Raw genomic sequence first — 21,897 nt, 5'->3', positions numbered from 1 at the left:
TACATGTGTCAAACTGTCGTCCCTCATCATCGTCATCACGTCCTTATCTGTCTGCAGTGATCAGATGATAGATGGTATGGGTGTGTGTGTGTCTGTGTACATGTTTACACTTACAGCCCTTATATGCGCCTATGTCTGTGTGTGTGTGTGTGTGTGTGTGTGTGTGTGTGTGTGTGTTGGGAAGAACATGTTTATGATATGTATGTTTTTGTGAACATTTTCATCAAAGAGAGAAAGAGAGTGAAAGAGACAAATAAAGAGAGAGAGAGAGAGAGAGAGAGAGAGAGAGAGAGAGAGAGAGAGAGAGAGAGAGAGAGAGAGAGAGAGAGAGAGAGGCCAGAGGGCAAGACTAGGCTTCAAACAGCTGCTGTCCAGACTACTGTCACTCACCACCCACTAACGCCTAACTGATGATGTGTGTGTGCTTGATTCTAATTCAAATCCAGAGAGGGCTTAATTGGCATGAAAGTTTCAACAACAATCTTGCCAAAGCATCAAATTTGTTCAAATATTTGGACAGAACACTATCGTCTCTATTAAAATTGTGAACCAGTTGAGTAACCAGTCCTGCACAAGTTACAGCATGTTATCATCAGCAGTGAATTTAAGCCATCATTGTATTTTTTTTTTCTACAGACGATTCACGGCTACTATTAACAGAAAGGCAAGTTGTCAATAACTGTCAGCCTGACAGTAGGCAGATGACTACCTCGCCTGTAGCAAAGGCCTGTTGTAAGGCAGCAATGATCTAATGGCTGCTTTGTTCAACACAAGACTTCCCCAGTTCCATAAAGCATTATCAACCAGTATAGAGTATTGACTCAGTTAGAAGTAAACTAAAAAAAGCATTAAAAATATACACACATGTTGTTATGTATGAAGACACATTTTACACAGTACATTTAGTTAATTGAAGTCTATTGATTTATGTAGTCCATTGGTTTAGGGGCAAAAAGGCACAGCTGTTATGTTTTAAATCCACATCTGGCTTCTAATCCCCTGATCAACAGTGACAGCTTTATGATGAGCCTGACTTAAGTTTCCAGTCTTGTGTTGTTCTTTTCACAGAGGACACCTTTGGTAATGGCATTTATGCAATAAATCACTCTAGTTTATGTCTGCAATGATCAGTTTTGTGTTGCAGCATTGGTTTACGCATCATGGGGGTAAAGAACCTGATTGAATTTTTATGTTTTTAAATATGGGATCCCACTGACATATGGACCAAACAAATTGATATTCTTAAAATCAGGGGTGTGAAGTTGTCTTGAGTGGCCTAACAGTAATTATATTTACATCACGGCTGCTGTGAATATAATGTGGAGGACAGCACTCAAACATGAGTCATGAGTCAACATAGTTTGTTGAGAGTCAGACTCATAAATAAAATCCTTATCTTAATCAGTGCCTGCTCTCCCTTAACCCACTCAGTGTGTGTATTACTATGGGGGACAGTTTGTATTTTTCATCATTTTCATCATCACTGACCGTCACTATGGGCGGGCCATAAGGGGGCCAGGCCCGCCCCCAAAAAGACTTGTGGCACAGATCTTTAATTTAACATTATCATAGTTGCTAACTTTGTGTTGGATTAATGTTGCATTCTTTATCATTAAAACATAAAATTATGAAGAAACAATGTAGGGATTTTGTTTGATTGATGGGAATCTACACTGCAACAGCCTATCACGGCCTTACTAAAAAGAAAGTGAGGCTACGTATGTGTGTGACGTAGTCTGCGTCAGTTTAGCCGCTCAACTGTTACCACGCATTTTCAAAAGCTGGATTAGTTTTTGCCGGTTTACTCATTTCAGTTAGTAAACATGGATATCCGTAAATGGTTTAAAAGCCCACCAGTATTGTCCTATAACAAACTGGATACAACACCGGCACCTCCTGATGTTGTAGCAAAAGAAGGAGACCCTGGACGACAGTCTGAGCCTGATGCTATTAGCTCCTTGGAGGCCGACAGGTGTGGTTGATGTCATTGTAGAAATATTTATCAGGATCAATATTGTTCTCCATTTCATACAGTTAATGTTCATTGGGGTCAAAATGTTTCTAGATTCAAGTTTTCATAGCTTTCATGTACATGTAAGATACTACTCACGCAGTCAGGTGATCCAAATTCACCAAAGTCGTCACCTTCCATGTCATTAAATGAAAAGGACTAATACTTATCATGTCTCATTGTGGTTGCCATCCTGTAGTGCAATTAAACTAATTAGCATCATTTCCACTTCATAGACTTATCGTAGTGCAGATCCCTCCACAACCCAATCTGATGTCATTGATAACTCTTCCTTGTAGCAAATTGTACAATTGGAAGGGTAGCAGTTAAACTCGGCTGTGTGTGAAAGCGTGCTCCCGTGCCCAGGGGATACAAATCCTGGCGGGGATAAGTACGTTGGCACGACCCCTGTCCGTTTAAAGTGTGAATGCGTGTGTAAGTGAGTGCGAGTGTGCGTGTGTGTGTGTGTTTGTGTCATGGCAATGCATAGCCCTCTGTTGATTGCTTTAAAATGTTGGAGAGATGTTTCTGATGTTACATCTAATATGTTGTATAGTCAAGTGTTTTATGAATATTCATAACATTGCTTCTTTGTGTGGTGTAGGCTATAGTCATATTGCTGTTAGTTATGTTTAACAGTTAAACTTTAACGAGATGATTACATGCTGTGTGAATAGAGTACTTGATAACTATAAATATACGTACCGTAGGCTAATAATAAATGGGCCCCCCCATGCACTTCATGTGCCCCCCTTAAGACTGAGGTCTGGCGACGGGACTCCTGACGTCTGCACATTAAGCCTTGGCTCTGTTTCCATCATGTTATGTGTGCTATGCAAACGTGAATAGATGTGGCGTGTGTGTGTGTGTGTGTGTGTGTGTGTGTGTGTGTGTGTGTGTGTAATCCTACTCACCCACGGCCTTGAGCGAGGTGTACTTGTTGAAGCCTATTCCCAGGTTGTTGTGAGGGTGAGACAAGGCCATGGCTGGACCCAGGGGAGACAAGGCTGCGTTGTTCAAATGGTTATGATCTGCCAAAGAGAATGTTTCTTTTTTAATGTTGTGCACATAAAACAATACATTTCTGAAGTGTCAGTCAAAGGAAATACAAATGAGTGTGCTGTACAGTATGTTTCTATCAACTAGTGTACCAATATCGCACAATTAAAAGTTCTGTGTAACTCTGGTACATCATAGCCGTTTAGGACTGGTTCCGACTTAAGATGACATTCAGACTTATTCGTTTGTACACACACTGTCCCTAATTTGACGGACTAGGCTACTTAAACTCTTTTTGGAGAATGGATGTAATGTTTAGCTGAGGCTGAATAACCATTTGCCTTTCCATCAGCCCTCATTACATACTAGGGCTGCACGATATGATACCTTGGTTACAATAAATTAATAATAATTTTATCTTTTTGTGATTTGAGGACAGACAATGCATTTTTCATGATGAAAATGTAAATAAGCTATACAAGCTATTCCTAACTTTGAACGAGCAAGTTGCGTTTTAAGCTCAATGCACAAAACATCAACACCGCTATGAGCGATTGTGGAAAGTGTGTCAGCGCCTCCAGGACGGACGAGCTGAGACGTTGTTGCCTGTGCTTTCATTGGAAGGCTGTTTGCCAAAAATCGCCACTTACTAGCTAATTTATTAGCCTAAATGAAACGCTTGGCATCAGTAAACAGAAGATAGTGTCTGGTGTCTGGTATGTGTTCCAAAATTTGTGTGTGTTTGTGTGTGCGTGGCGCCCCCCCGCATTTTGGATTAATTGTCCTAATAAAAAGTAAAAGGACGATTAATCAAAAATGTATCAACTTCAAAATACTGAAGCAGTTATTGACGTATTTTTCCCATGACGATTATTCTGAAAATGTATTTCTGTTTATAGGCCTACTTTGTCCTTAAAAACATTCTACCGCGTGTGCAGGGTCGGAAGTCAACACTCGCAGTTGCACACACACACAAACACTGGCGCACACACCAGACACCAGCCACTACCTTCTGTTTACTCATACATACACAATGTTTCTGCCTAAAATACATAAATAAAGCCTTTGGGTGTGTAGATTGAGTAGATTGAGACTTAATACACACATTTACAAACCTCCAATGTAAACACATTGCCCACACTGTATGTCTTTTGACATTCTTTGTGAGAATCTGTGACATTAGGATTCTCAGTTTGATTTTGTAAGAACTTTAGATTACATTACTGCACAAAACAATAAGTGTGAGGTAGTACATAATGTCTTAAATTGACTCATCCTTACTATTAGTGTCATATGTTTTCATGTTATTGATTTAATTCATATTTATGTTTAAAAGGGGAATTTGGTAACTTACATTGCTTACAGACTTTGAGAGTGTTCTTTAAAGCAGAGCCTTTTTAAATCAAAGACATGGAACCATATGCTGTATATGGTCAATTCCTCAACATAAGTGTCTCTGACTCTAAGTGATTTATGCTATTATTTGTATGCTTTACTACATTATGGCTCCGTATTTGATCATCTGTTAATATCCTGGTACATCTAGTAACTCTGCTATTGATCATGCAAACAAACCCCTTGTGTGTGTATGTGGCACTTGTAATGTATTGACAATTTTACGAGCGATACCGAGGAAGCTGGGTGCAAAAAGTTGTTTTCTTTCAACAATGGTCAAAGCAAACCAGCTCCAGTTTTACAGGTAGATTAGAACAACCTTTCCATGCAAGAATGAGGTTGCTGATTTTTTGTTTTTTTCAAATGGTGTTTAACGCAGGCGTAATCCATATGTTATGTTAAAAATGCTTTAAATTACAATGTGTAATGTGAAAGGTGTTGATTGCAGTGATGAATTCACAGACAATTATCACCCGACTTTGAAGTTCACATCCGCCAAGGAGCTGTGTTGCTGCCTTTCAGCTCATCGTTTTATTTTTAAAACTTTACTAGTCATGTTCAGTCCCACTGCTATCATCAACCTTTTGTAGCAGCAAAAAGCTCTAAAACCCTAGTGTATGACATCTGCTGGGCACCATACAACAGACAGACAAAGTTGGCAACTAGCTGATGAATGTACTGGATTATTTAGTAGCTAAAGTAGCTCAGTGTTTTAATCAAGAGTTGGTGGAGGCCAAAACAGAGGTAAGAGGACAGCAAATATTGAACTAACATTGGCCAACTGTGGCTATAAAAATGGCTACAGTCCAAGTCTAAAACGTCAACTTTTTCCCACGGGAATATAAACACACACACACACACACACACACACACACACACACAGTAAAGAAACACAAACTTGACACCCGTGTCCACCAGCGCCATGATGATTGAGACGCATCAGTGGGAATGAAACAATGGGGAAATAGGACTGCAAGGCAGAGAGAGAGTGACAGGAGAGAAACCCAGAGAGCGAGGGATGCAACACCAGCGCTGAGTGATTGAATTAGAAATGGATCTTCACTGTGTAATTGATATGCAGCGATGACACGCTGCGCGTGGCGTTGAATGCAGGAAAGCACAACTGTGTGTTGTAATGTTATGCGTGTGTGGCTGTGTATATGTGTGTGCATAAAAGGTGGGTTGTTATTGTCTTATGTGAACGGCTGGAGGTACTCTCCTCACTCATTCATCTACCAACACTGCACAAATAGAAATTTAAAGGGGCTGTGCTCGAAATACAAAAAAAAAGGAAAAAAGAGCGGGGTGGGATTGCCTCCACACAGCTCTCAAATACCGGTCCCCATTACATAAAAAGACTACTGTTTTTCACGGTCACATGCACTTACATGCAGGCGCAAAGACCAGCTACTAAAACCAAGAACAGAGAACCTCTGATGAGGACACAGAGGAAATTTAGCTTTATTCTCTGCTCAGGATGAAATGAATCCACTATATTTTTATATAGAAATATTTGTTTACTTCTTATTATGCTATTATTAATGTGCTTATGTGAAGGACAGCCCCTTTACATCACCAGCAATCAAATAAACACAAACAAAAACAATACACCATTTAAGCCTTGTGAAGGATATTTTGAGTGATTACTTAATAGTACTACTACTACAATAGTGTTTGCTCTTTAAGTGTCCTATATTCATCTGAAGCGTTCTTCTAGTGAGCCAACAACTGTGGAAATAATGAGATGGACAGAGAGAGAGAGAGAGAGAGAGAGAGAGAGAGAGAGAGAGAGAAAGAGAGGGAGAGATGGAGAGACATGGAGTGAGGAACAGAAAGATAGAAAGAGTTGAAGGCAGAGATAGACAGAGGGAAAACAAATCAACTAATTGATGGAAAGATCCCTGGCCGGTCTCCAGTTTGACCACGGGGCTGTTCCTGACCACCAGAGAGAGAGAGAGAGAGAGAGAGAGAGAGAGAGAGAGAGAGAGAGAGAGAGAGAGAGAGAGAGAGAGATACATGCTACTAAATAACGTGCTAATGGGGCATAGGGTGGGATAAGTAAAATTGGCTATGGACAAGCTGGTGTGGGTCATTTGTTTTGTAAAGATGGAAACTGCTGAATGTTTCAAACAGTTTCCCAGTTCCTCTATTTTAAAAGTGTAAAAGTTACATTAACATGACTAAGAGGGAAAAGTGAAAAAGCCATTTCTCCATTAAAGATAAAGAAGGGCATGAGAGTTCAGAAAAAAACTGGTGTGCCCAGTAGGTCTGGAAAAAAAGAATCCACTCATTGTTCTAACACAAAATGTTATTCCTCTCACACACACAACACACAACAAGCATCACACACAGAAATACCATTATACATAACTGTCACAAGTTGAGTATTAATAAGCAACAATCTGACTAACTAATCTGATTAAAACTGGGGAAACATAATCTCTTTAATGTTATCGTTCAGTTTTTGGAAACAAAAACTTTGCTATTTAACTAAATCTGCATTCATTGCTTTTTGGCAACTTGAGTGTAGCAAACTTAGCAGCAAACACAGCACACTACATATATATACACAGTGTACATAAAGTATTTTACTTATTAAGTTGTTACGGTTAAGTTGTTGGCAAACAGTGGCTTCAGTTGGTGTCAAGTTTTTTCCCACTTAATGAATATAAATCCAATTCTCTTCCTTAGCTCCGTTTTTGGTCTCCACCAGCTCCTCAGGCAAATATCGGGCTTTTAAGCTGCTAAATGCTTTGTTATTTGTTTACCAGCTAGTTATTAACTGTGTCTGTCTGCTGCCTGCTGCTGCCAGAAACTACACTAATGACACCACTAAGTGAGTAAAACAAAACAGTTAAGTAATGGGCCTGCAAATGTAAATGAGCTGAAAGAAGAAGAAGAAAAAGTTCCATGGAGCTGAGGGTAACTGCAGAGCTGGGATAGCAAAGTCTCATCTTTTTGCAACTGAATTGAATTTCTAAATTATATATTTTCATTTGAAGATATTATGATCATTTTATGAGATGTCAGGTCATCAGCCTGTTTTTAAGTGTAATACAGGAGGGACCCCACCTAAGTCACTTTGCTACTATTTATGCAATCATATTGTAAGAGCAAGAAAGAGAGAGATAGAGAGAGAGAGAGAGAGAGAGCAGATTGAAAGGGAATACATTCTTCTCTGTATTTTGTATTCTTGAATAAAATCTCCCTAAATGTCCTACATTTTCACTGTGTGTATGTGTGTAAGTGTGTGTGTGTGTGTGTGTGTGCACACGTGCACACTTTCTTTGATGTACTATAGTACGGAGGCCTCAGAGGAGAAACATGCAAAAGAATTCAAATTTATGTTTATTAAAGAGAAGCAGAGAAGGAAATGAGGACTTGTAGTATATGGAATTATTTCACACAATTGTGAGTATAGGGAATGTTTTATTGATTTATTTAGCTATTTAGGTATTATGAGACCTGCACACCTTGTATGTCTTCTGTGTGATCAGCAGCAGCATGTATACTTGGTTTTGCATGTACATGCTTTCCGACCAGCATGCATTTGTTTTTGTTTGTATGTGTGTGCTCGCATGCATACTGTGTGTCTGTATGTGTGTGTGCAAGCAGGCAGCAGCAGAGCACCGCTGGGTGATGGCCTAATTCAGCAGGGCTCAACATCAAAGAGGCAGACTGCTGCAAGAGCTTCAGCCATCCTTACTCTGACATGTCTACTGTCACACAAACACACACACACACACACACACACACACAGACACACACACAGACACACACACACACACACACACACACAAAGCGAAATGGATGCAAAGAAGAAGAGAGGAAAATAGATGCAAAGAAGAAAGAGTGACATGAGTAGCGTAGAGGGAGAATTAGAGGAGACTCCCGTGTTTTGTGCATTGTGCACAACACTAGCAGGGAAGGAGTTTGAGTTCTGATAGCCATTCAGGCTAATCGTGTGCACTTCTGGATCTGTAGGGCACACTGAATGAACAGCCAAGTGGCGTACACGTCACATTATTGCATTTCAAATGTATGAGAAAAGGGGGGGGGGGGGGCAAGGACTGAGAGGGCAGGATAGGTCAGAAGAGGCCATGAATGAGAACTTGACTTCATTAAACATGTTGGAAAATTGTCTTTTGATTATACCAAGGGTAGCACATTATATAAATGAGTATGTAAAAGACTCAGTCAGTTTGTTTATGTTGTACACAAACTGTAAGTGTGATTTAACGGGGAGTTATGTGCTTTTTATGCCTATTTAAGATGAAAGATTATTAAGTTCCTATTTAGCGTACAGTCACAAGATTGATATTGATCTTCTAGTCTATCTCTCTTGGCTAAAATGTTAAACTATTCCTTTAAATAATGTCATTTGCTCTGGTAGCTCAACATTTACATGACATACTAATCCTAAACATCATTGCTCAGAGCAGATGGGTGCATGAATGCACAACGTAAATAATTCCATTTTCCATCGTTAACACATGGTATTTTGGAAAATGATGAATGTTAGTTTGGGCTTTGGGCAGCATCAATCAGAAAAATTCTTTAAAAGCTGTGACTGCGCCAAATACGCATGTATATCCATTCCTCAGCCATCCTAGCAACTACATACAAAATATACAGTATATATGTTTATATACATATATAGACACACACACACATACATGCAATATACTGTATGTATATGCATACATATATATATATATATATATATATATATATATATATATATATATATATACACTGTATATTTAAAACTAACATTGATTTGATTTTTGTGCATTTAACTAGACACATTTTGTTCAATCACAACTCATACAGTAATAGATACAAAAGGAAATAGCAAAAGTCACACTAAATAAAAAACAACAAAACAGTCCGGGCTAGAGGTGTCTGCCATCAAATAAGTACTAATACAGAATCTCGAAATTCAGTTCTTTTGATGAATGAAAACATTTCCCCCACTCCTAACTGGTAAGTATTTGTTTCCATTATGAAAATATCTCCTATAATTTCAAACCATTGTTTTATAGTAGTGGGTTCAGTCTTGTGCCAGTTTCTTGTAATATCTTTTTTGCAGAGTTTTAGAATATGTAATGATTTTATTTGTCACTTTTTTATTATTAAGATGCTACAAAATGTAAAGAAAATGAAACCTTAACCAGGAACATGTTAGGTAACTGCTTTGCATGTTAACTCTTTCAGTGAGTGCCATATATGTGACACATGGGCCTCCCCTCATTACTTTCTTTCTCAGTGTGCCTAGGAAAAAAAACACATGCAAACATTTGTTTGAAGTGTTGTGGGTATATTGTGCTAAAACACATCTATAGAGTATGAGCAGATGCTGCTAAGCTGAGCCCTGTTCTTGTCCTCTCCCTTCCTTCCTCCTGTTGTCTCTTCATGTGTCTTTTCTCTCTCTCCCTCTCTCCCTCTCTCCCTCTCTCTCTCTCTCTCTCTCTCTCTCTGTCTCTCTCTCTCTCTCTCTCTCTCTCTCACCTAGTTTTTCTATGTTACATGTCCTGTCATGTGGTCTTCCTGCTCATGTAACTGTCATTTCCTCTTCCGCTCTCTCTATCCTCCTTCCTTTCTCACTTGCCTGCTTCTTCCTGTAACTGTTCTTATCCTTTTATTCTCTCTCAGTGTGTGCTGGGCAGGCCATCTGTTGTTTTAACAATGAAGCGATGTGTGGGGAGTACCCATCCACCCTTAATTTTTTTAATCCTCTACCTCAACTTTTATTATAGTGGATAGCCGTGCAGATGAGCATGAAAGGTGTTGTATTAAATCTGTGGTGTGCTTGTGCTGCATTCCACAGAAACCACCTAAAACACTGGAGTTTTTATTGTATTGAAAATTGGCACATGACGAGAATGATGAAATGACTAGGAGATGTTGCATCCATTGCCTGCCCACTTATTCCATGCTTCTCGCCTACTTCCTTTCTTTAGTCTCGCTCTTGTCTGTGTGTGTTTAATGGAGTCATTTCAGTACATTGATTTCAATGAGGAAGTCTCTCTGTCATCCCTCCCTTCTTCTTCTTCTTCCCTCTCGCTCACTTCATTTACAGGTTAAACAAGAGCTCATCCCAGGATAACACCATTATTTTCTGCCTTCAGCCCACACATTTGATGCATTGAACTTTGAGCGTCTGTCTGGTCAGCACTTTCCGCAATTCAGCGGACTGTTATACACCTACACACTCAGAAACACACAGGGTCTGGCTTAAAGGTGCTGTAGGTCGGATTTTGAAGATCCAGGACCTAGGCGAAGATTTTTAACCGTGACAACTTCTCAGTCCCCCTCCCGACCTTCTGCTAAAGCCCAAAACGGTCTTCTAAGCCCCTCTCCCCACAAGGGAGAATGAGCAGTGATTGACATGCAGTTAGACCAGGCTTCACAGACATCGTTGCGTCACTGAATAAGGTCGGTAAAACTCGGTTAATTTCAAAAAGTGAATTACGTTACATTTAGTCCGTATCCTTGCAGTTCGACTTTTGTGATTGCTCTGGAGCCGCAGGAAATTCCGCCAGATGCATATATATTCTGTTTCCTTGCACTTTCTTTGTGTTGGAATATTGAACTCTGGTGGATTTATGAGGACTATTGGTGACTGTGCCTTAGATCTCTGCAAGGTAAACTGAGACAGCTAGCTAGACTATCTGTTCAATCTGAGTTTTCTCTCGCATGACTATTTAACAGCGGCTCTGTTCGTAGCTTAGCGAGGCCCAAGATGATTCTGATTGGTTTAAAGAAATGCCAATAAACTAGAGCACATCTTCTTTCATTCTGGAATGTTGTGTGGAGTAGCCAGACCAGACCCTCCTCCACTCCGCAGTATGTGGATAGTCTGGCAAAGGGATACTATGTTAAGTCATGGTTTCACAGGGGACACAAACCCCAATCTCTTGAGTAAAAAGAATCTTGTGTTTGTTTGACCCATTCATCACCACAACCAGACTCCTTACACGGAATTTGGCATTCTAATACCTGGTCATCTTGCTACCGCGTTTGGATTAGATAATAAGAAACGTAATTGTTAGTTGTTGCATGATCAACCTATACAGTCGTTTTCTGGGTGAGAAAGGTCTTATGCTGAAGTTGTATTGAGAGATCATGACGCCATCTGATAACAGTCAACATGCTGCATAATCTAAAATGAGACACTTAAAATTTTGCAGCATTACAATTTAACTTCTATTAAGACTGAGAAGAAATTCTAATTTCCTTTAGCATGTGAATGGCAACATTAGTGGTATATAGATTTCCTATTAACGCATCCAGCAGACATGTATCAATATTAGCAGTAATTTTGAGTTATATTTCTGGGCACCTGATGGATGCAAGCCCAGTATTAACTCTTGTAGCTCTGTTTTGATCCCCACCATCTGCTGAGGGAAATATCTGGCTCTGTAGCAGCAAAATTCTCCAATGTTATCATCAGCTAGTCACTGACTTTGTATGTTTGCTGTCTTGTGCAAGGCTGGCAGTTTGCAGTGGGTTTATCTGAGTGTTCTTTAAAGCAACTGCCCGCTGCGGCTGAACAACGAGGATTAATATGAGCGGTTAGCCTGAACCAAAAAAACAAGCTAAAATTCTCTGCTGAGCAGGGTGAAGTGAAACTGTACAGCTGTAAAATGCAGAGAATCAAATATAATTGTTATCTGATCCATTGTTAATATAAACATGTTGATTAGTGCAGCTTTAACTAAATGTATTACTGTGCAAGAAGGAATAAAGTTAGAGTGAGAGCGTTTGCCCCATGTTGGCTCGGTCCTGCAGCCGGTTCGGGTCTGACCTGCTGCCCTTTGCTGCGCATCATCCCCCATCTCTCTCCCCCCTTCATCTCTATCCACTGTCTCTACACAATGGAGGGAAAAGCCCCAAACAATTAGTCTTCAATAAAAAGATGACTGTAGTCCATGTAAAAAATGGGAGTGAAAGATAGGAATAAAAGCTGATGAAGGGGGATGACAGGGGAGAGGGAGGGAGAGATGAACAGATGGGAGAAAGAAACAACAGAGACAAAGAGGACTGACATATTTTCCAGAATGTAGAGCATCTGTTTTCAGCACCGTGGACAATACCATCAAGTGGCCCACTGAGATCTCAACGGATTCTTTTCAGCACCAGGGACAGCGCCATAATATCACACTACATCTAACCCATCATTGCTTGGACTTTACTGGACAGTTCTGAGAAGAGAGAGAAGATTTATTCCATTGTAATCTACCCTCTATAATCCTGATCTGATTTAATGGTTGTTTCCCTCCAGTAGCACTTCATTTTCTTGCCTCAGCCCCCCATGCCCAACACCCCCCCACCTCCCCTCCTTTCTTTACAACACACTAGATACTCCTTGTTGATCTAAATTTCATCCAGTCTGGCTTGGCTGGTTAACCTGTCATGCAAAAGGTGCAGCAATGGGCAGATACAGGACAATATGAAGTTGTTTAATACACACACACACACACACACACACACACACACACACACACACACACATACAAACTGTATTCATAGTGTGTGTCTTGTGTGTGATAATTAGTACTTGTCAGAGTGTGCATGCATGAGGCTGTATGCATTCTTTTGTGCTTGCATGTACGTGTTATGTAACAGTGAAGCACACAGTGTGAGGAAATCTCTTTCTTCTATTATTTATTTTTCATTATCTACAAAGAGATCTGAATTCCCACTGGGTCCCCTCAAAGTCACCATGACTCCTTCTCTCTCTCTCTCTCTCTCTCTCTCTCTCTCTCTCTCTCTCTAATTGTTCTTCAAGGAACAGCAAAGCAAACCCCTGGCCACCGCTACTTAACTTCTGAGGATTCAATTATTCAAAAGAGCTAATTGTACTGCAGAGTCATCTAAAACTCACTCGCTAACCCACAGACATGTTTCTGTGTGTTATTGTTTCTCTTTTCATATGTCTGTATCTTTCAGCAATCTTCTGACCTGTTCACATCTGCTGTGTGTCTGTGTTGCATAATCATATCCAGCTCTCTCTAACAGCTGCAGACATTTGGAGAGGTGAAGAAATCCTCATTATACAACAGTACTCAATTTGGGTCTCATACATTAAGCTAATTTGCCTGAATTAATCTTTCATGAAAACATTTCACATCAGTTGCTTCAGACTCTTGATCACAGTTTTTTGCACAATAGAGGTCAAATGAAAGTCATTTGTCTCTCTTGGCTGATTGATGGCAGATGAAACAATCAGAAAGTCTCCGGTGCCTTTAAATTACATTTTTGACAGCGCTAAATTACATGTATAACCTTGTTTAGCCTGGTTATTTATAACTGCTACATTCAGGTCCAACATTACATCCAGCCCATTTCAGTTGCAGTGATCAGCACTGGTTAATGTACAGATTTAGTTGTGATTTAAATGCAAAAAATGATCAAAAATACGTCAAAATATGCTGATATGTAAAAATTTGGGATTCATGCTTTGTCAGGTCTGTCCGCGAGACGATAAAGAAACTACTTTTAAAATACCTGTCTTTTTAAATAGAGTTTAGACAGACACTATTTGATTACAATGTGCACAACTCTCAGTAGAATTGATGAAACATCTTCGGAACGTATTAAAAAATCTTCAAGAACAAACATCCAGTCGTTGACTATTTCTTTTCAATCCCTAAGTGATTTCTAAACACGTTGGGTTTTTGAAGACTGTGACAAACTCTTCCCTTACAGCCCTCTCTCTTTTTACCATTTCATTTTCTTAAAGGTAGTTCCAGACATACATTTTTAAATCTCAGTCTCGTAGGCTACCTATTTGCTCTACCTGCAGAACTAATGAATTAATAATAACTAATCTGGTAGATCTGTGTTACAGTGTGCTTGTGTTTGTGTAAGTACATATGTATCTGTCAAGGCATACAGGTACACTGTTTACTGCCGTGCTTAGAGAACTAGTGAATTATTTAGATAATTCGAGTGTTAAACATGTATTTTCATTGTAGAGGTCAAACAGCACCTGGGGCTTCACTTTACACAAATCCCCAAAACTCAAAGTCTTCCTACAAGAGGGCCAGAGCATTTGAAGTCACGCGTGATATTCTTTCATCATGGATATACCTTTCAGAAAAGTTGCTATCATTACATGATTCCTGCATTACTGCTGCACAGCATGAGTGTTACTCTAACTCACACAGCATCTCTTCACTGGTTTATGCATGGTTTTAAGTTCAGAAGCCTTAATAAAACCTTTTTCTTTCACTTTTTTCTTTAAATTATTATAATTACTTATTCCTGAACAGAGACTTAAGCCTTTTACACCAACTTGTTTGAGGGTGTTTTAGTCTGCCCTCATCTACATCCGCACACTGGAACCAAATATACACTTAAACTACTTAAACTCTATATATACTTAGATTTCTTTGCTTTTCCGGTTAAGTGCTCTTTGGGGATGACCCTTAGACGCCTTGTTCAGATGTGTTTATTTTATGCTACAAAACCATCTGTGTAGGGCCTATTCAGCAGTTGCCTCATTGTCCAGGTGATTGAACCCCAGCATGCAGGTCTAGGGCCCTATCGGCGCAGCGCAAGGCCCAACACAAATGTCTTTGCTATTTTAAGACAGCCCAGCGTCTTAAGTATTATTGGTTCTTTGATCTTTTGTATGGAAGAATAAAACATGACCAATGTCAGGCCTGGCATGAGATACTTAAAGCCTATCCCCCATCATCCATAAACCCGATCAAATTGTGACCAGGGGCTAATATTGTACCCATAAAAGAGTTGAGAAAAAAACTTAATTAAGACATATTGTCCTTTAAACCTAATTTCTTACATGTTTCTGGCCGTGTATTTATCCATGTTTAATGACCTTTCCAAGAGATAATATCCATATCTCTTAGACAGCTCACAAAATATGTTTAAACATAAAAATGGCTGAGCCCGTTTCACTAGAACAAAGCAACATTGTTAACAGCCACATGAGATGTGACTGGTGCGCTTAAAAATGAAATATTAAACAGGTGAGAATAATAAAAAAGTAGAGTGTCATCATGCTGAGACTTTGTTCAGCAGGGAGAAACAGAAAATGGGAAATCTGAATATTTCGAAGTGCTAGTGAGTGTGTGTAAAACCAGCAATCATCTAGTACTTGTAAATGAGGGTTGAATCGCAGATGCACATGGCCAAGGTCAGTGAGAACGCACACACACACACACACACACACACACACACACACACACACACACACACACACACACACACACACACACACACACACACACACACACACACACACACACACACACACACACACACACACACACACACACACACCAACCATTACATTGGTGTGTGAAAGGAGAGCATCAAGCATGAACTTAATTATTTATGTATGCATTCAGACAGGAAGAAAGGGCAGGAGGTATGCATATTAGTTTCTCTATGAAATATTACTGAATAGACCTTTGATGCTGCCAAAGGAATGCAATAAAGGATGAAAAGAGGAGAGATACGGAAGAGAGGGAGGGTGCAAGCAATGGAGAAGAGAGAGAACGCACAGAATGTAAGATATATGATGAAGTGTCTTAAATGTTCCATGACATGATGCTCTTTAGATGCTTTTACCTTAGTGGTCCCCTACTACCATATGTGAAGTCTCTTTCCCAAACTTACAGCCACTAGAGCCCACATGAGCTTACCTTGGTATGTGCCATTTCTGAGTCTGTAGCTTTTGGAAGCCATGATGTCTCTCTCTCTCTCTCATGGGTGGGCCAAATTCTCTGGGTGGGCAAAGGAGAGAAAGGGGAGGTAACCTTGCCCCTTATGACCTCACAAGGGGCAAGATTCCAGATCGGCCCATCTGAGCTTTAATTTTCTCAAAGGCAGAGCAGGATACCCAGGGCTCGGTTTATCGCCATTTCTAGCCACAGGGGAACGCATATTGATGTTAAAAAACATCATAAAGTAAAATGTTCATGCCATGGGACCTTTAAGAAGTGTACTGGGAAAAAGTTAGAACACAAGAGAGAGAGGGAGAGTGGGAGAGAGAGAGAATGTAGAGAAGAAATGAAAAAACAAAAGAAAAATAGCTGATACTACAAGCCTATCATTACACAAGAGCAGCCTCAGTGACACTTTAACAGTTTTGACCTCTGAAGTGGGTCCAAGTTGTGGTGTTATTTGATGTTTAATGGTTGATGACAGTGATACACTAATACAGTGTGTATGTGCGGTTGTGTGTAGGTTTACACGCTCTTTTATTTGTCAGCGGGATATTCCCCATTTACTGGGCAACCATCCAGTAGGTTCATATAAACACACACACATGACCACACACACACCTCTGCCTCATATATGAACAACTCGATCAGCCATCTCTCCAATCATACTAACACATTGCAGAAAAACACACATTCACACTTTGACTTGTGGAGGAATTGTTATGGTTGTGTATGTGTTTTAGTTTTAGTTTAGTTTTATTTTGTAGTCTGTTTTCTCCCTTGTCATGTTTTGTTTTGAAGTATAGACTTAGTACTAGCCTAGTCAATATTCCAGGTAGCTGACAGAAAATAAAGAATTTTGACAATCCACATAATTGTTGTTAGTTAAAACTTGATTATTAGGGGAACGACGCCATCCTGTATATGCCATACACACTTTATTTTTCATTTTCTATTGTCTAGTGAATACCTTTGGATTTTAGACTGCTGGTCACACAAAACTAGAAAATCAAAGATGTACATTTTGGCTCTGTAAATGTGCAATTGCCTTTCAAACCAAACCATTAATAAAATAATTGTGAAAAATAAAAAAGACAGATTGCAGTTTTTTTTTATTGCTAAACTGGAGCTACATGGTCAAACTCTAACTACAGTCTGCACTACCAACAGTCACCTGAGCTAAACAGTTCACGTCTCCTGCAAAACTCGTTCCAAGCAACACAACTCTTAACACACGTCTCAAAACAGGCTCAGTGCAGCAAACAATAAGACCAACCCTCACTGAGATAACACACACTGTCACTCAGATTAGACAGGGAGTAAAAACGCTAGCATCAAACACCACTACAGAAAATACTTTCTCATCTTTACAGTTTGAACACTAGCGTGAGAGTAGCGTGACTAATCCTGCCTCTCTCCAGCATCATGGGGCACGTTTTCTTCATCACATTGGATGTCTGCATCATCTCTAAACACCAATAAATGTGGTTTTTCCATTGCTTTCACCTACATTACTTTCTGAAAAACAGTGAGAACGCAGTTTTACTATAGTAAAAGTAAAGTGTTTTTCACATTATTTTATTGGCTGTGTATGTAACCTCCGACATCTTACCCCGACATATTGGTATTTTTGTTCTTTTACCAGTTTCTCTCAAAAGGTACAGTGTGAAATTGTTTGTAATTCTTATTTGGTGTTTTTAGACAACTTTCTCTATATAAGTACCATATGTGTTTACTGACTAGTCTAAAACAAGACACCTGCTCAGTCTTTTAGCTGAAATTGCAATCAGCAGTGTTTGAAAGGCACCAGACTGAAAGTTTTGAATGTGTGGTTAACAATTTTGAGAGTAGTGTGTTAGCATTTGAACAAAGTAATGTAAATCCAGAATGTTGTGCACGTTGTGGTTAAAGTGATGTGCATGCATTTCCATGTGTAGATTAGCACTGCACAATGCGAGGAAAATATTTAATTGCGATTAATTTGACTGATATTGAGATTGCAATATAAATCATGAAAATGGAGGGATTGATCATTATTGTATCATTATTCTCATCTTCATTGAAAAAAAGTGTGTGATTACAGTGTGATTTTTGTTGAGGGTCTGTACCAAACGATTGGATTACGATTTGTGGACCAGGCCGTCTCTGCAGCACTAGTCCATACTGCAATTTTGACAAATTGGTGCAGCCTTAGTGTAGGTACAAAAGTCTTTCCTCCCAGAGAAGGTATGTACACATTTCTATACAGGTGCGCCTGAGCACTTTTGTTTGCGTGGTTGAGTTTTTTTAGGTGTACTGTCTGCGTGTGGGAATGATCTCATCTATATTCTCCAGACAGCGGCATTGCTTGTGGAATCTCTCAGTTCACTGACTTCACACAGCACCATAAAAACCCAGCAGCCAGCCGGCGCTGCTGTTCACTCAACGGCTCCCATTCCAACACTTGTCAAGAGGCGACTGATCAAGAATATTAACTGCAAACTTATGGCTAAGAGAGTATTTCATACAGCCTCTTAGAATAACACCCATGTAGGTAACAAAAGAAAAGGCACATTTTCATCTCTTTGTGTGCTGCTAAATCATGTGAATAGCTTTTGAACTCCTCCACAGAAGCAGGTAGAGTCAGCATTTACCCTGCCTCTGCTGTGTATGTCATACCTGTATTTACTTGGAAGTGTGAATGTTTCAAACCTTGGCGCGATCCAGTTACTCAAACAACCAAAGATGGATTGATATAATTCTGCAATATCTAATGCTTTAAGCCTGAAAAAAAGGTTTTCGAAGATGTCTTTCTTTGGCATTTTAATCAGTAGATTGTGACATGGATTGATTGGGTGAATAATGGCACACAGAAGCTGCGTTTGCTGTCTCTATTAAAAGGTACATTTGAACCCAAAGTGCAGCCATTAAACAAATAAAAAGCTTATAACAGCAAGGGAAGAATCAGATTACCAGATTAATATCAATGATGTCAATATAACAGTCAGTCAACCCACTTGGATCTTGATATTTTTGCCCCGACGTGTTAATCCTGCCTTCACACCCAAAGTATTAACTTCTGTCTTCACCAAATAAAATACAATTATAAAAAATAGTTTCTTAACGTTTCCCTAAAATGTACAGTGTTGTATTTGCTTTGTTTGAACTCTCATTTCATGAGAATTTAAAATATAAATTTGGTCCACCAAATTTGTGGAAACAAAGAATCAATCAATCAATCAACCAGGGTTCATAATGACTGTCCCAAGGATTTGTGTGGGATTAAGGGGGCAAATTAGAAGTAAGGAAGTGCAAACAGAAGACAAATATAAAACAAGAACATCTCATGAATATTATAATAGGTTGAAACTAACACCTCAGGACAGAAAAACAGAATGCAGAAAGCTATTGTTGTGAGAGATGCTGTGCACTTCAATGAGCTCCTTTTAATGCGGCAGGTTTTACACCACTGCCACATTCTTCAGTAGAAACACACACACCTCAGTCACGTGGCCTGCCTGTGAGGACTACGTCCAAAAACACGCACGTGTACTAGATCCCACATACTTATGCATGGTCTCACACTCACAGATACACAGACCCACAGACACACACACAAACACGCTGACACACACACACACACACACACACACACACACAAACACACCTTCCTGTTGTCCCTTTGTCTTGTTGGATCAGGAGCCAGCTCCTCTCCGTGTTTCCTAAAGCGTGAATCTCTTGCTAGAGTGCCCACCCACCATGTCTAACAGTGATTGATGTTCCGCAGTCTCAGACAGACGCTGTGTGTGTGTGTGTGTGTGTGTGTGTGTGTGTGCGTGCGTGCGTGTGTGTGTGTGTGCATGTGCATGCCTGCGTTTGACCTTCAAAACACCTCCAATCCACACAATCCCCAACCACACCCCCTCCCAACCTTCCTATTGGTGCTTCCATCTTGTTATGTTCTGACCGATTCCAAATTAACATGGTGGACTGGGTCAGTGCTGCAAAGGCCACCTGGGAGGGGGTTGGATTGTAGAGTTGGGGGTGGGTGAGGGGTGTTGGCATATCCTGCACAGACTGCTAATATGTTGCTATTTTCCATGCAGAGGGGGAGGAACAAAGGGAAGAAAGGATTGAGGAAGTAGAAGAGGAAATGATGGAAAGGGGTGAGGAGAGGGAGGGAGAGAGAGAGCGAGAGAGAGAGAGAGAGAGAGATACTTCCTGGGATAGAGGTATGATGGGGACAGAGAGATAAAGAGAGAGAGAGAAACGCCTCATGAAGAGAAACAGAGGGAGCAGATGGCTTCAAAAGAGAACGGATGACATGAGAGAGAGAAAGTAGCAGAATACTACATCACTCCATCTAGCAGCGGTGTCTTCTTGCAGAGAAGCAATCTGCCCTCTTTTTAAGGAGGTTTCCAGAAACAACTTGTCAACTAATCACTTTAGAAAGTTAGAAAAACATCATGCATAACTATTATTCCAACTGCTCTCATATGCTCCCAATTCTATTTTTCATCTTTTTTTAAATTACCCTCCCGTATTATTGAGCAAATTGTCCATCCACCTCTCTGTTGTTGATCAGTATCTCAGCCTACCTCGATCTCAATTTCTGCTCCCCCAAGGCAGTGATTTGTGAAATTGTCATACTCTGGCAATCCTCTGCCTGTCCCCCTTGGAGAAAGACGGGAAGGAGACAGAGACAAAGAGAAAAAGGGAGGATGTAAGGGTCTAGCCACCTTCAAATAATTAGACGTCACTTTTCTTCATGCGCAGGCATCCTTTAGGTAGTATGACATGTGGGCCACCAGACTAAAAATAATCCAGAATGCTGATATGGTTTGCGTTCATCACTTTCACTTTCATAAATAACTCCCCCATTCTAGAGACTACCTCCGTAACACCCACACAGGTGTTTACCATTACTCTTGCTGATCAGTCCTCTGCTCAGGTTGAGGACCGGTGAGGCTTTGTGCAGTTCCTTGTTCTGTTGGGGTTTGGGATCTAAAAGTTGATCGATTGACTTGGCTGCTCATACCAAGCTCATGGACGTAGCATTAGTGGAAATATGGACTAACAAACTGCCACCCAGATGGCTGACCTTTGTTCCAAATTGTGTAAAATTGTTGGATTTATTTGAGCGCTAGTGAGTCCGTGGTCCTGTTTTAATACAATGATCATCACATTAGAGCTTGCATAGTTTCTGTCCAAGCCTAGTCTGGCATTGCCAGACCTTCCTCCACACCGCTTTGAAGGAGGTTCTGGCAAGTCCAATCAGCATTCCAGTATGGGAGAAACACATGCTCTGGTTTATTGGCATTTCTAATGGTCTTTGGTAGCACTAAGAGCCGGACAGAGCCACGGTGCCGCTGCAAAATAGCCTCGGGAAGGAACTTGTTTTGGTGGAACATGTGTACGTTCAAAGATTGTTTCAGTAGTGCAACAGAAAACTCAGATTGGACAGATAGTCTAGCTATTTGTCTGGATTTACCCTGCAGGAGGTCTGAGGAGCAGTTAACCATAGTCCTCAGAAATCCACCGGAGTTGAAAATGCCAATGCAAAGAAAGCGGAAGGAGACGGCCATCCGGCCAAAATGAGGGACATCCTCTGGAATTTCCGGCAGCACCCAGACAATTCAGGAAATAAAACTTTGTTGGTATAAACTAGCCCAAGCCCAAACCACGGCAGCAGTTTGGCTCTATTAGAAACTCAAAGAAATTATACATATTTTTGTAATATTAACAACTTTTTTACAAGCTAAAGTCAATTAAAATTGTAGGTTCACAATATGTCTGTACATAAACAAGAAATTT

The 21,897-nt window shown here is 40.1% G+C and overlaps 1 protein-coding gene and 1 long non-coding RNA gene across 3 annotated transcripts in view; one reads left to right on the top strand and one right to left on the bottom strand.

Annotated features, from left to right (window-relative positions):
* The window catches only part of LOC117957975 (protein shisa-8), a 92,186-nt gene that overhangs the window by 9,620 nt on the left and 60,669 nt on the right, over nucleotides 1-21,897 (bottom strand). For both annotated transcript variants that reach the window (XM_034894133.1, XM_034894134.1), the window contains one exon: nucleotides 2,926-3,042. In XM_034894133.1, the coding sequence (XP_034750024.1) occupies nucleotides 2,926-3,042 (117 nt within the window). The remainder of the gene's footprint in view (nucleotides 1-2,925; nucleotides 3,043-21,897) is intronic.
* On the top strand, nucleotides 1,871-15,087 carry LOC117957986. Its single transcript, XR_004659634.1, has 3 exons — nucleotides 1,871-1,972; nucleotides 9,454-9,456; nucleotides 15,077-15,087. It is a non-coding gene; the product is annotated as an uncharacterized LOC117957986 (long non-coding RNA).

This window comes from Etheostoma cragini, chromosome 15 (assembly GCF_013103735.1).
Source record: "Etheostoma cragini isolate CJK2018 chromosome 15, CSU_Ecrag_1.0, whole genome shotgun sequence".
Taxonomy (NCBI): Eukaryota; Metazoa; Chordata; class Actinopteri; order Perciformes; family Percidae; genus Etheostoma; species Etheostoma cragini.
Note: the sequence above shows the minus strand (reverse complement) of the source record. Positions and strands in the feature narration are given on the sequence as shown.